Raw genomic sequence first — 15353 nt, 5'->3', positions numbered from 1 at the left:
CCTCCCCCTGGGATGGGCGTGGCCGCCCTCGCCCCACCCACCCACGCCCCACGTGCCGGCGGCGCTTTCCCGCCCACCCCCGCCGTGCGGAGCCGCGCTTCGGCCGCCAGGGGGCGCCGCCTCCTCCCCCTCCTCCTCCTCACAGCCCTCACGCATCGCCGCCATCTTGGGCGGCTGAGGCCGCCCCCCTTCCCCTCGTGCTCTGCGTGTTTTTTTTTTTTTTTTTTTTTACACGCGCTACAGGGGAAATAAGCGTCCCCCAAAGGCATCGTGAGGCGTGATTAACTGCCCTCGTGTGTCCCCGCCTCTCAGAGTAGTCAGAAATCTTGGGTGGATGAGGTGGCCGCGGCCCACTGCCCACCCCGCAGAGGGGGGCTACCTGTGCGCACCGAGGGGTGTTACACGAGTTACGCGAATTTACACGGGAAATGCGTGTTCCCGAAGGCTCATGAGGCGTGGTTAACTGCCCACATGACACTCAGTTGTCCACCCGTTTTGTATGTCCTCTCTCAGAGCAACCAGAAATCGGCGCTTTGCAAGCCAAATGGGCCTGAGACATGCAGGATCCATGGCGAGGGCTTGTGCTTGTTGATAGACGTGATATTCCATTAATAGTGGACTTGTTAGTGCTGCAGTGCTGTGTTCAGCTCTGGGGGTCCCCAACCTAGAAAGACATGGATCTGCTGGAGCAGATCCCAAGGAGAGCCTTGAAGGTGATATTCTTCTGCAAAGAAAGGCTGAGAGTTGGGGTTGCTCAGCCTGGAGAAGAGAAAGCTCCAGGGAGACCTTGTTGCAGTATTCTAGTATATAAAGGAGGGTTATAAGAAAGAGAGAGAGAGAAACTTTTTACCAGGGCCTGTAGTGACAGGTCAAGGAGCAGTGGTTTTAAACTGAAACAGTGGGGTAGGTTTAGAAAAACCATGCCCAGAAAAACTTTGAATGCCCCATCGTTGGAAGTGTTCAAGGCCAGGACGGATGGGATTTAGAGCAATGTGATCTAGTGAAAGATGTCTGTGCCCATGGCAGGAAAACACAGAAATTTCATGGCAGCACTGCCATCACCACCACAGGCTGCTGTGTGCTGTCCTATGTTTTCTGCCCCAAAATCCTGAATTTGTCCTCTCTGTTCCGATGGGGCAGCTACACAAGTCACTTTTAACGTCATATTTTTTAATGGTTCATCATGGGATATTTTATTTAATCTGCATTAATCTGCACGATCTCTTTGCCTGTGGTCCCACTCCCACCCTTGGTTACACAGATCCCACTCCAAATTGTACGGTGTGTACCCAAGAAGAAAGGTTTGGCTCTCATTTACATCGTGATGCCCCCGTGGTGGCTCTCTCTATTACCACAGCTCTGTGTGGGTGCTGCCTCACCCAGCCTGCTCTGGAGATGATACCCTTTATCCTGCCCATTTTACTGCTGTCTCAGTTGATAAGGAGAGTCTGGGGCATCCTGTTAAGTGTTTTCACATGTACAGTGTGTGTTTGTTTACCTGCAAGTGTGTGACAAATTGTACCTGCTCTAGGGCATTTTTTCCTATGATAAAATACATCGTGGGAGAACGACCAACTGCTCTGACCCAAACTGCAGCAGGCTGGGGCTAAGCACTACTGATAATTTTTTTTTTTCCTCAAGTATCAGTTGATAAATTTGGTTGATTTTCCACAATTAGCAGATTCATTTTGGAGTAGTTGAGAGATCTTCTGGGGTAAATCAAGTCTTTTTGCTAAAGTACAGCTGGAGATGATATTTATTTTTCAGACACAAAACAAATATTCCAAGACAGCCTTTATCTGAGATTCAATAAAAACCATTGGAAATCCAATCCATCATTCATTGCCTGCAGGCATCTTTCCTTTGTCTGGATCAACATTTATTTTCTAATGTGTGTTTCTTGATAATACTGATGTGATTATCCCCCTTTTCTACGCAACAACAGCACTTTGATTGAAAGCACATTTGAAAATAAAATCCTGTGGCCTTTCACATTTAAAGGTATTTCCTTTCCACTGCTGCCCAGCTGGATCATACACACCCCTTTTCTTTCCAGCAGGCTCAGGATTTTATAGAGCTTTGGTTCTCCTAACTGTGTCTTTATAGATAAGAAGTGAAGAGGGATTAGAAAACTTATGGAATGTTTTAAACTGAGTGAGTTGTGTCTGTTCTCAGTTATATTCTGGAGAATATAACTGATGCACGTCCTTAAATCCCAGCCTCGAGAATATGCATTTCAGCCAGAGCTGGGCTGAACATCCCACCGTCTTTCCAGAAACATCCCACCTTGTTTCCAGACAGCCTGCTGGAAGGCAGGAGGTGGTGTTTACACCCACATGAGCTGTGGGTTCAGGTCACACGATTAGAAGTAACAGGTCACGAGCAAAGCAGTGCAAACAGCCCCGTTCCAACCCGAGCCAGCGTCTGCTTCAGCTGCTGGGCTGACTTTGCTGGGATCTCACCGTGTCCTGACTGTTGGGTTGAGGGTTCACAGCGGCTTCTGAGTGCTGCATCAGGGACATGGGAGGCTGGGAGTCAGTGACTCCCCCTTCCACAGGACAGTGCTGTGCTCAGCAGGCCCTCTGAGCTCCTCCGGTGTCTCTGTGGGGCAGGAGCCGGGTCAAGGAGCCTCTGTAGTGACCTTGCCACAGGCACCCACCCTGCTCTGGGCACTGCTTTATTCCTGCTGTTCACTGTCAGTTCCCTCTGCCGTGCCTGTGTCCAAATTCCCCAGGGAATTACCCTGGGACTGGGGATCAGAGACAAGCAGTGACAGTGCAGGGACACTGAGCTAACGGGAACTACTGTAACTTCCCCACTGGGAAGAAGGGAAGCACAAAGTAACTCCAGCTGTTCCCTCCTCCCGGGTGTGCAGCAGTGTTCCTGCAGTGACATCCCACCCACAACCTGGGGGGCCCTGATGCTTTCCACAGTCACAGAGCCACTTCCCGCTCCTGAACTGAATGCAGGGAGACAAAACCATAAGACACTACCCGAGTCTCAGGTCTACAGTTGTATCTACAGCCTGTAAAATTTAAGGACTGCTGATCCACAGCCAGGATTTATTGCCCCTTTGCTGGGGAGGAGATCCTTCCTTTTCAGCACAGCTACTTAGGTTGTGCCTCTGGGTAAAATTTGTCAGTACTGCTTGAGAATTTAGTGAAACACTTGAGCACACTCAGCTACCTTAAATTAAATCTCATGCTTACACATTCTGCTGGATCCAGACCTGATGTCCTGCCTTGAAATTCCTCAGCTCTCACAGATTTCAATGAAAGATAAGGACATTGAACACCTCGGAAAATTAATCGTACCTCAAAGACTTGGTACCTGCGTACACAGAACTTGGGTTAACTTTATCCTTATCAGCTGTTTGACTCTGGAGGTGGAGGGTAGTGCTTTTCAGCGATGAAAAACAAGTTGAAGTGAGGCAGAAAAATCTGTGATAAATTAGTGTGGAGAGTGTTAATGGGGCCAAACGTCCTGAGTTTATTGAATTAGGGAAGACAAACTAATTTTAAAATTAAGCCTCGAGAGTGGGAGACCAGATATCGTTGGCACAACAGGAAAGTCTTAATGGCTGTCGTCTCAGCACATTAGGAAAACACTGTCAGAGCTCTTGCTGACAAGATGCTTTCTCAGGGATTATTAATTATATTGCATTATTAGCCAGGCATGGTATGAGAACATATTTTGCACGTTAACTAAAATGCAACAACCATTTAGCTAATAAGTCTTTCAAATTTTCTTAATGATTAGCGACTTAGTAAAACTGTAACAGTGAGAGGTAAAAACAGTGGTTCAACAAGCTGTATCTCAAGAACAAGTTTTAACTGGAACTTGCATGTAGCAAGGGCAGATAAAGTGTACAGTTCTAATTACTGGCCTGATGGGACAAGACATAAGTAAACATATTGACTCAAATGACCCCTTCCTGTGTTGTCATACGGTCAGTAAAAGTGCTCTTGTGATAGTTCAGCCCAGCTTGATCCTTCCACCACAGCCATAGGGAGGACAGAGGGTCAGCAGTGCCAAGGCTTTGTCCCAGGATGGAAGGAGAAGACTTCCACACAGCAGCTGCTGCAAGGAAGCACAACCTGAAACTCCATTTTCCTTAAGCGTTTCTGAACCTCCCCAGGTGGATTTTCCGGGAATTTCAGGGATATAGCTGTGGCTAATGTTAGTGTCGCAGGGCTTTGTTAAACTAATTTATGTGCTGTAATTGAATCAGGCTTTCTATTCTCATTCAGCAAAACAAGGCCTGGCTGCTCAGTGTTGCTCAGTAAATGGCCCCTCACTGTTCAGTTGGCAATCACTGATGCCCTGCAGGCACTGGGACAAAGCTTAGCAGAAGTTTAGAGAAATAGTTTTGCACCACCTGTACGGTGGCTGTGAACCCAGCCTGGCTGGGTCTCCCTTCAGAGCCCTCTCCCCAAATGCTCCTCCTGACAGTTGTGCCTAGAGAGGCCCCAGCACCAAGTTTTAAGCTGCATCAGTGCCACGAAGCAGAGGTGCCTCACGGAGGGGTGAAGTGGGAGGGGGGACAGCTGGGGCCAGACACCAGCAAACCTCCAGTGAAGATTGATCCCAACACAGAGACAGCTACCACCGGCTCCAGGTCTGCCTCCAAGCCCAATCTCACCTCTGTACCATCCATTTAAGGGGGTTTGGCTGAGGGCTTGCACAGCATTTACCACTCATGGAGCAGATGTGTCCTGCCAGGAAAATAGGTCCTGTCTGGCACTGGATGTATGTCTGAGATGTACAGAGGGAAAAAACCAACAGCACAGGCCAACACACACCATAGATGTTGTTCACTGTCACTTTTATCTAACAGACATAGACAACATTATTGAAAGCAGGAACCCACCTCTTTTTTCCCCCCTTTTTTTTACATTCAGACAATCCATTATAATATTAAACTACCTGTAGTAAACACTGTGGAGAGTTTCTGAGCCTGCTGTGGCAGCTGGTCTTACCTGGGGGGACCTGTTTGCAGTACACAGACAGAAGGTTCCATCCAGATAGATCTGTGCCCCAGCTCTGCTGCTCTCTTCTCTACCCCAGCCTGAGCCCTGGTTCCCAGATCCATGTCAGACCTGGAATCCCCACTGCTGTAGCACATGACAGCACTGACCCAGTTCTCCTCGAGTTAAATCCCAGCAGTCACTCCTGGAAAGCCTTTGGTGCAATCTTACTGCTTCAGTGCATGCACTGGGGCCAGACACTTTTCCCAAAGGACCTTGTGGCTGCACTTCCAGTCACTTGGAAGGGACCAGAATTTGCTTTAGAGTCTTAATTCCAAGAGAGTAAAGTCTACAGAGGAAAAACGTTCAGGCACATGGAAAGGAGCATGAACTTTCCCCAAAACCAAAGCCATAGCAGCAGCATGATCCTCCTTGGCCCATCTGTTCTGTGCTTTTCATTATGCTTGATCCTCTGTTACATTTTGGCCACTGCTTCACCAGCAGCGTGGTGAGCTCACAGCAACCCAGCAATGCTGGTGTTTCATCTTTAAATAAATAATGGGTTTCTATCCTGAGAAAGTTGCTAGAAAGTAACCTGGTATCACAACACAGAACATGCAAATCTTAAAAGTCAAGCAAACACAGAGCAGGCTTTTTACATTGTTTCCAAGATATCCCCCCAAAAAAGGAAGAAAAATCCACGGAGTTTGATTCTGTCACATAAAAATGTCTCACAAAGAAGCGAAAGGAGCACAAACAAGGCTATGGAAACAGCATGACCTCCTGCTTGCACTTCTTGGCTGCAGCACATCCAGCCAGCAAAATCCCAAGTGGTGCAAAGTGGGGGTCTGATCAGTGGGCACCTTCCAGTTAACCCTCCAGTACCGAATTCCCCCTTCGGGTCATCACTAATTGTTACAGTATGGGCAGCCCAAGCCCTTGACTCAGGCTGGAGCCTGTGGGTCTGAGCACTGTACAAAAGGAAGGGAAGGCAGGCACAGAGGATGGGGAAGGAGGTGACCTGGCAGTAGTCACACCATGGGAGGGATGGCAGCAGGACTTGGGTCTCCTGACCCTGGGGTCAGGGAGTGCCCAGGCCCCTTGTGTGGTCAATATTGTGCTTACCTTGTGCTGGAGCAGGGAGAAGGGGAGGGAGGAGAGGTTTCCTACGAGGGAATAGGGTGCTAAATAGTATGGCTGAAACATAAGGAAAAAAATGCCCATCAGCCCAGCCACAGTTTCTAAGATTCTCCTAAAAAATGCTGATTGGAAATCCTTGTGAGATTGGACAGCATTTCCATAATGCACAGACAGCAAAGCAAGTGAGGTTCGGGTGGGATCCACCTTCTTCCTCTGCACAGGCAAGAGTAAGGGGGAGTTTGCCCCACCTGTTTTCCTTGGCACCTCATGCGATCAGTGCTGTGTGCTGGGGGCACAAATGCACTCTCGCAGTTGGCTTCTCGAGGCACCAAGTCTCTCACGAGAAGGAAGCAGCAAGCATGGGACAAAAAGGTGAAAACATGAGGCTGCAGCATCAGCCGACTCCTCTTTCCTTCACTCCAGCTGAGCGATGGCCCTGCTTGGCCATGTGGTAACATCACTGTCCTGTCGGGCTCTTGCAGCGGGACGTGGAGACACACGGGTAACAAACTCCTCCTGTCCTTTTCCTGTCTCTTCCTGCAGTACAGTTGTACCAAGTGTCTCAGACTGAAATGCCGGGTTCACCTGGGAGGTGTGAACCCCGGCAGCCAGAAGGAATGCGGTGGATGGGTCTTCCTGGTCTGCCAGCTGCAAGGTTTTTGTGAAATGAGACTTTTGCCCATGGCGCCTGAAGGAGGTCCATGCGCAGTGCCTCCTTTCTGGATGGGTGGGGTGGCTATGCCTCCTCGCTGGCTCGCAGGTCCTGCAGCTCAGTCATGGCTTTGGCCGAGAGCTTCTTGCGGCGGAACACGGCCGCGATCTCCTCAAAGGACTTCCCTTTCGTCTCTGGGACTTTGAAGTAGGCAAACAGAAAGAAGAGCAGGAGCAGGGCCGCGAAGATCGCAAACACGTACGGTCCGCACAGATCCTGCAGTGGGGCAAGTGGGAACAGGGAACACCACCATCAGCATCGCAGTGATGGCTTCCCCTTCCTACCCCGGGGAACTGAGGTGCCCAGCAGGCCTTGGGGATGGAGATCTGGGAGGCACATCCCCATCCTGCTGGGTTGCTCCAGGAGCCAGCAGCGGGGTTGTGCCAGCGATTTATTTGTGTGGTGTGAGGGGTTTCTTACCGCTATGTACTGGAAGCACATTCCCACGATGAAGTTGCAGGCCCAGTTGCAGAAGCCGGCGACGGCGATGGCGGCGGGACGGGGGCCTTGGCTGAACAGCTCGGCCACGATAAACCAGGGGATGGGCCCGGGCCCGACTTCAAAGAAGATGACGAAGAGGAAGATCGCCACCATGCTGACATAGCTCATCCAGGCAAACTGGCTCTGTAAGAGGTTAGTGTTATAGTCCCAACACAACTCTTATTAATTATCAGCAATTACTTTAATTAAGCTTCTTTTTCAGAAATTTCTTTCCATTCAGACAAGTGGGGACTGGACATGAATAATTAAGGCTCTCGACTCTTGTGCCAGGTGCTGGCTGGGCATGTGTTGCCAGTGTTGCTGCTTGCAGGAGTTCACAGCCATCAGCTCAGCTGTTCGTTTGAGCCCTCTCCTTGCCTGCAGCATGGCCAGGACAACAGAGGATGGTACTGTCTTTAATAAACAGAGTGTTCAGTAAAGGAGGTCACCCCTTATTTGGTTTTATATCCCAGCAGGGGCTTGCTCCAGTGGTTTGGACTGACTTTGATGGTGTCTTCTCTTGTTTGCAAATCAGGGATTAAAAATGGAGAGAAATCCTTACCAGGAGCACAAGTCCAACTGTCATGGCCACAGCGCTTATTAACATGCCCATCAATCCAGCCAGGAACAGGGACCGCCTGCCCGCCTTCTCCACCAGAAAGACCTGTAGAAACATGTGCAGCAGCTCAGTCTCCAGCCCTGCTGCTCTCAGGACCAGGTCCATTAGCAATAACCAAGCTGTTACCACTGCCACACTGCCCTCCTGCTCTTTTAGCTCTCGTGGTAGGGATTTATGTGCTGGTTTCCAAGTGACTCTTAGGGAGCCAGACTGAGCAGTCACCTTGCCAAGGGCAAGGCAAAGCCACATACACTCAGAGCTCATGAGTTTCCAGGCTCTCAGGGCTTCTCACTGCTCCTACACATGTATTGCTGACTGTGAACTTTTCCTCTCTCTCCTTTTCTTTCCCAGGAAGAAAAAAACTTACTAGCTCTGCAGTAGTTTGAAATTGGCCTTCAAAATATAGCGTGATTCAGGTCACACCTTGCCTGTCCCAGGGCAGGGATCATTGTGTAGCAGCAGGATTTTTCCTCCTCTCAGACTCCTTTTGTTTCCCTGGTATCCACAAGTCTTAGCTTTCTCCTTCTCAGCTCCTCTTGGTGGGCTCCAGTCATGTCACACAGCTTTTGGAACTCTGTACCAGACACCTCACCCAGTGCGGGGGGTGTAGATACCTGCAGAGGTCAGTGCAGCTGGCCTGGCCTAACTGTGCATGAGCCTCTGAGGCTGCCTGGTCCTTCCCCTCTGCTCTGAAGGACACCTCTGGCCAGCAGCTCAACCTTTCCTGCCGTTACAGCCGTGATTTATGCTTCCAGGAGACTGCCTCTCGCTGGAAGCGGTTCATCCTGCTGACTCGGGAAGTTGCAGAGGACAAGCCTCTGCATTCCCTTCTCCCCCTGCCAAGGTCCACCTGCTGTCAGCACTTCTGCCTTTTGATCAGGGTCTGTCATTTATTGACAAAGGCAGGTAATTTTTAAGTTCTCACAGCCAAGAGAAGCAAAGAGCAAATGCTCCAGGCCGCGAGTACCAGAGCCTCAGAGCGGGGATGGAACTGCAGGAGACCCTCCATGCTGGAGAAAGGCTCCTTCCAGCTACACACCTCCGAGTCTCATTTCACAATAAGGATCACATTTTCTCCTCAATATGGGGCCTGTGATGGACTTCCTCTAAAGAAAGTTCACCCCAAGACCTCCTCATACATCCTGGAGTAAGAATGGTTGGGGTTGGAAGGGACCTCAAAGACCATCTTGTTCCAACTCCCCTGCCATGGGCAGAGACACCTTCCACTATCCCAGGTTGCTCCAAGCCTGGTCCAACCTGGCCTCGAACACTTCATGGATGAGGCATCCACAGCTTCTCTAGGCAACCTGGCCCAGTGCCTCACCATCCTCACAGCCTATTTCTCACTAATATCTAATCTAAACCTCCCCTCTGCCATTTTAAAGTGATTCCCCCTTGTTTTAAATCTCTTGGAGCTGTGTATTTCTCCCTTGCAGCCAGTCCTGCTTTGTTGGAGGTAAAAGTCCTTTACTCCCTAAGTCTCTCAAGAGGTGTCAGGGAAATGAGCTTGGCATTTCCTGATCTTATGTTAATGGCCACATTAAAAATCTAATTGCCTGCTGATAGGAATTGTGTTAATCCTCTCAGGAGAGAGAAAAACGAAGGGAAAGTCTGTGGAAACAAAACCATCCTTTTATTGCTGCAGAGCACTGCCTAGATAGGATGAGGATGGGTGCTGGATTACTGGATTACTGTGGGATAGCCTTTGGTTATCACTCGTGCAGGTGCTATGCACATACACAAAACAGTTTGAAAGGTAACAGGTAAAGGAGACTGTGAGCTGCTCGCTCCCCCATCCCAGGCTCCAGCCCCTTCTGTTTTGGGGGAATTGCTGAGTTACCAGAGCTTCTCTGAACACAGTGATGTAGTTTCCACTCATAAGGCATTTTAGCAGTGCTGATGTCAGCCTCTATGTCAAGGCTTAAATTTTCAAATGAAACTTGCCCAGGGAATGATTTTTTCCCTGTAAGGTGTTCAAGGTCAAGCCCTGAAAAACTACAAATCCCAGCCCCAGCATAAAATCATGTTTCAAAACCCCACTGTAGCTTACGTGCCTTTGTAGTCTGCATGGCAGAAGTATTTACTTACAGAGATAACAGTGAAGACTGTGTTCACCACTCCAACACCGATGGTTGCGTAAACTGGTTGGTCAACTCCAGCTCTCTCGAAAATGTTTGTAGAATAGTAAAAGATCTATCAAAATACATCAGGATGAAGGATTAGGCAACAGGGCTGGTGAAACTTTTTGTTCTCCTGAGGGAAGAGTTGCACTTGCTTGGCTGAGATGTGAAGTAATTTAATTATGATTAGTTTTTCAACTTTTAATAGCTTGTTATAGTAATTAAAACTGAAAATTTCAAAGGAGCCAGAGGGAGTTAAAAATCCTGTTGAAATTCCCCTCCTGAGCTACTGCATTTGCACATTAAAACTGTTTTCTTCCATGTACTCCATGTTTAATCTTGAAATCCAGATCACCAGCACTGAGCAATGAAGAAAAATATCTTAATATGACTGAGTTTTACATGAATTTTAAAATATTCTCATTGCATTAGAACGACTCCCATTTCTCCCTTCTCTCCAAGAATAAGGTGATTCTTTTCTGGTGAAAGTAAAGGGCTGGAGGTAAATGGGTGCTGACTCCCAGCTGTGCTCTGTGACATCCTCATCCTGGTTCATCCCCACAGAGCTGGGCACCTCTGCACGCCACTTTGCCTTGGGATGCAGAAATGCTCACAGAGTTTTGAAAGCTGGTGGAACAGAGGCCTCAAGTTCCACCAGACTTTAAAAAAATGTGATTTTTAGCAGGTTATGAAAAGGAGGCTCTATGCTTCTGGGTGCAAAATGGTGATTCCTGGTATCCCCAAGAGGTGACACAAAAAACTGTTTAGTTACAAATAGCTAGAAAATAATGATTCTGTGGTTCCTGGGGTGAGCACATAGTCATTAAAGAGAGCAAACTGCTGATGAACTGGGGTAGGTGGAGGGTCATGGGAGAGCTCAGCGTGGACCTGCTGTGCCAGCTGGGTTTGTGCTGAACTCCCTCACACCCTTCTCCCCTCCTGCCCTCGCACAGCCAGCACGGTGGCTGAGGAGTCCACTGCAGCCATGGGAAAGTCACCTTTCCCCCCTGCATGGCTTGGATGGAGCCAGGGCTGGCTTTTCATGCTCAGCGTGGATTTCTTTAAAGACAAATGCTTTGGGGGGACTCACCGCGTTGATTCCCGAGAACTGCTGGGATATTTGCACCATCAGCGCCACGATGACAGCCTGCCTGTACTTGGAAGAGGTGAAAAGCTGTCTTATGGAGACTTTCTTTTCACTAGCAGCTTCTTGCTTTTCTTTTTCCATCTCCGCAATCTCTCTCATCGGGTCACAGTTTCCTCTAAGCCTTCTCAAATCTTATGAGAAAGAAAGAAAGACTGGCATTTTACCTGCAGATAAGGCACGGAGTAAGGACAAGAATCCCTCTAGCTGAAACTCAGGGTAGGCCAACCACATGGACAGCCATGTCCTCTTGCTCTCAGGATTCCTATGGCATATCAAGGATCCAAAGTGCGTCTGCTTGGCCAGGGGCAGCAGCACATCAGTCCTGCAACAGCCCTGAGACGCTGTGCTCAAGCCTCATCTCTCAGCAATGCTCCTTAGTCCCATGCAAACATCTCAGCAGTTTTTGGTCCAGATCTGATCTGTACCTCAGCAGCTCAGAGGGTGGAACGGAGCAACCACACAGGTATATGTGAATCCTCAGCCTTTTCCTTCTGTGTTTAACACTGTGTACAGTATAAAAACAATTCTAGACAAGCCCAGAATGTGCCTTACTTCTTTTAGCTTCCTCCACCTTGCCCAGTTTGATGTAAAGGTATCGGGGGCTCTCAGGGCACAGCAAGAGCAGGAAGAACTGCAGCAGGGCGGCCACGCCAGACAGACCGAGCAGCAGGGGCCACATCTCATCGTTGCCCAGGAGAAAGTCTAGTCCAAGGACCTGGAATAATTGAGGCAGGTTTGAGTGGATAGGTTTGCAACCTAAGAAAAGAAAGTGATTGATCCCTCTGGCATTTTGAGGTGACAGCCTGGAAGTAAACTAGAAGCAAATACCAATTCTTTTTCTGGATCTGTTTGTTCTTGGTACATTTATGTGCCCACCTGTTGCATAGCTGGAACTCCTGCCTTGGTAGGGAAAAGCTGACTGGGACTTTGGGCGTCCTGCTTCTCTGATGAAGCCATTTTTGAGCACCTGATTATCAGGGGTCTTGTGCTCAGGATCCAGCCTGATGCTGAAGAGATGCTGAAAATAATTCCTCAGGAAGAGGAGAAATTGTTTTCAGAAGCATTTTTATTTCTGGAGACCCTGTCTTTGCTAAGACATCTCCAACTCAAGGCAGGAGTTCAGCTCCATTAGAGTGGATTGTTTTGCACACTCCTTCAGTTTTGGGGTGGAATGGTGAGTGACACCCCAGCGTATCATTGAGGTCTCCCTAATCTCTGAGCCACCCTCTCTGGACTTGTGAGCTTTCCTTCTTACCTGGCTGATGAGGATCCCTGTGACAATGGCGAGCTGGTGCAGCGTCCCCAGCGCTCCCCGAAGGGCCGTGGGAGAGACCTCACTGACGTACATGGGCACGAGTCCGGAGGAGAGCCCTGCATGGAGCACACACGGGTGTCACCTCCTCTAGACCACAGCTCAGAAACCAGCAGAAACCACTCCCCAAACGTGGAAGGAGAATGGAGCCCGTGTGCTGCACCCCACACCCCACCAAACCCCTCGTGCCTGGCTGGGAACCACCTGCACCTTGGAAAGGTGCTGGGATATCCCTGGATTCAGAGCCCCAAGCCTTTATACTGAAACACACACAGAAAGAGCACAGAGCAGAGATCGTCCACTGGGAGGAGTTGTCACAGGGCAAAGAGCTTGCTTAAAACTTGCCTTGAAACGTCAGAGCAGAGTATTGTATTTGTATACCAGTAACAGTGATAATGAGATGTTCTTTCTATGCTAATTCTAATGTAATTCCATATTATTTGCTCACTATTGTATCCTCTCTTTGTACAGTGCTCCTGTGCTCTCTGCTAGACAGCACTGCTGTCTGGGGAGCCTGTTAACCAGCCTGGCTAATGATGTGCTGTTACAGGAACCACCAGCAAGATCCAGCCTTGAAATAGAGAGGGGCTTACTCCTTTCTAGCATATGTAAAACAGACCAGTTTTGTGACAGAGCCAACCCAAATTATTCTGGGAAAGATCCTGGATCGAGAAGGACAGATAGAGGAAGAAGAAGGAAACTCCCACCTGTGAAACTCCTTCTGAACTAAAAAAAAATATTAAAAAAATATAGTAAACTCCGAACTGCAGCCCTGGAGCACCCGGCACCTGCCTGACCCAGGCTGGACTCACCGCAGTACAGCCCCGTGACTGCTCTCCCGGCGATGATGAGGATGTGGGACGGCCCGAATTTCGCCAGCCCCATGAGGAGGTTCCCAGCGATGGAGAGGACGTTCACCACCAGCATGGCTTTCACCCTGCAAGGCAGCAGCACCTCAGCTCCTCCCAGCACCTCGCTCGGCCAAGGCAGCCGGCGCGACGTGCGAGCGGAGCTACTGAGGGGCGTAATCAGCACCACAGAGGGAAAAGTAACGATCGTAGGCACTGCAAAATTTAGCACCCCGGTGCAATTGGAGGAGTTAAAATTACATTATAAATTACATTTTACATCCTGTGCAAACACCGTTCAGATGCCCTTCTCTCCCATTTGCCACGGAAAGGGGGAATTCAGAAGTTAATCAAGGCTGCTCATCAGCTGCTGTCTGAAGAGCTAAAGTTGCAATAAAACACCTGATTGATAATTGAGGATTTTAATAAGCCCGACCTCTGTGATGGTTGGAACAGTATTTTGGAAGTTGGAGGGTGGGGGTTTTTTCCCCCTTTTTTTTTCCTAAATTGGGGAAAATAATAGAAATTGTATTTCTACAGGGAGGGAACAGAAAGCCTCTGGGGGGGCTGTGGCACAGAGTGAGAGCACACACGGAGTTCTCACCTGCCAAGCCGGTCGCCGATCCAGCCCACAGTGAAGGAGGAGACCATGCCCCCAACGGCAAACACGGAGACAGAGAGGGACCAGTACATGGTGAGGATGTGTGGGGAGGTGGCCAGGTCCTCGCTGGTGTCAGCCAGGGGGGTGAGCGTGCCCTCGGTGCCAGCCTGGGGGGCTGTGCCATCCTCCCCGGAGGTGTTGGTGGCGTGTCCATCCAGGGGGATGACGCCCAGCACGCGCCCGTAGTGCGCCTCTATCACCTGGGACAGGCAGAGGGGGAAAACCCCATCAGCTCAAATCTGTAACCACCCCAAACCTCTGCTTGGGGAAGTGGCAGAGGGGGCGTCCTGGCCGTGTTCTTGGCTGTGCATGGTCTGGAGGGCTCAGCTTACCTTCTGGGGGGCATTAATGACACCCAGGCAGTAGCCATACTGGAAGAAGCCCAACACTGCAGTGAAGACAGAGAGGACCAGAGTTCCCGTGAGGTGCTGGGGGAGGAAGCAGACAAGAGCCTCACCCTGCTGTCCTAACCCCATCCCTGTCTCTGGTGCCCAGCTGGCCTGGACAGCAGCATCCAGGGTGGTTTGGCTGGCTTCAAAGGAGAAGGAAAGCCCCTGGGGATGGGCAAGATCAAGACCCCCAGAGCAGAGTGCTGTTGCCCCACACTGAGCAGTCCAGCTCTCCCTGCTGCACAGCCCATCCTGGCCCTGGAGCTCACAGGAGCCAGAGCTCTGCTGGGTACAGCAGCCCAGGCAGCAGCAGTGTGCCCTGTCCCATCCCCATCCTTATCCCCCTCCCCACCCCTGGAGCACAACAGCTGAGAAAAAAAGAATCACCAAAACGGTGTTTTTCAGCAGTGCTGTTTCAAGCATTTCCTTCCATCACAGTTAAAGTTATCCAATGAGCCAACAGAGCTCTTAAAAATAAAAAACAACCCCTTAACCCCTTTGCCTCTGTGCTCAGACATCAGAGAGCAATTAATTAAGGGAGGGGATTTTTTTTTTTGGTTGGTTTTGGTCTTGGTATGGAATTTCTCAGTGCTGGGCTCCTGCAGAAATCCCAGCACAAAAATACCAGTGAGCCATGGTTACCTTCTCCGTCTGCATTTTGCTTTTCTCTTCCATCCCGCAGCTCCTCCACTGTCGTCCCAGGAATGGTCCCTGTCCTGGGCTGTGGAGCGAGGTGAGGGCTTGGGCAGGGAAGGAGGGACAGCTGGGGTGGGAGGGAGGCAGGAAAACTGGCTGATGCTCTGAGAGATGGGACTATATGAGCTCTGGAGTTAATGAGAAACCCAAGCCTTCCATGTGTTACTTGGCCACTGCTCGGCTCAAAGCAGCCACCACCAATCTCTGCGTCTGGGGACACGCACGAAACAACAGGAGACCCACAGAGGCATAGAGTGGACCT

The 15353-nt window shown here is 49.9% G+C and overlaps 1 protein-coding gene across 1 annotated transcript; it reads right to left on the bottom strand.

The window, feature by feature from the left end:
* Window positions 1–4813: 4813 nt before the first annotated feature.
* On the bottom strand, window positions 4814–15195 carry SLC2A2 (solute carrier family 2 member 2). The gene is made up of 11 exons (XM_027891306.1): window positions 15038–15195; window positions 14339–14434; window positions 13950–14206; window positions 13310–13434; window positions 12441–12556; window positions 11738–11900; window positions 11129–11316; window positions 10007–10111; window positions 7862–7963; window positions 7240–7443; window positions 4814–7035 (listed from the first exon to the last, which is right to left on the bottom strand). The coding sequence occupies exons 1-11, from the start codon at window positions 15068–15070 to the stop codon at window positions 6844–6846; spliced, it is 1581 nt and encodes a 526-aa protein (XP_027747107.1). The 5' UTR covers window positions 15071–15195; the 3' UTR covers window positions 4814–6843.
* Window positions 15196–15353: the final 158 nt, after the last annotated feature.

The sequence above is a fragment of the Empidonax traillii genome, unplaced genomic scaffold (assembly GCF_003031625.1).
Source record: "Empidonax traillii isolate 1590-97213 ecotype Southwest subspecies unplaced genomic scaffold, ASM303162v1 scaffold319:size813200, whole genome shotgun sequence".
NCBI lineage: Eukaryota > Metazoa > Chordata > Aves > Passeriformes > Tyrannidae > Empidonax > Empidonax traillii.
This window is presented reverse-complemented; position numbering and strand designations above follow the sequence as displayed.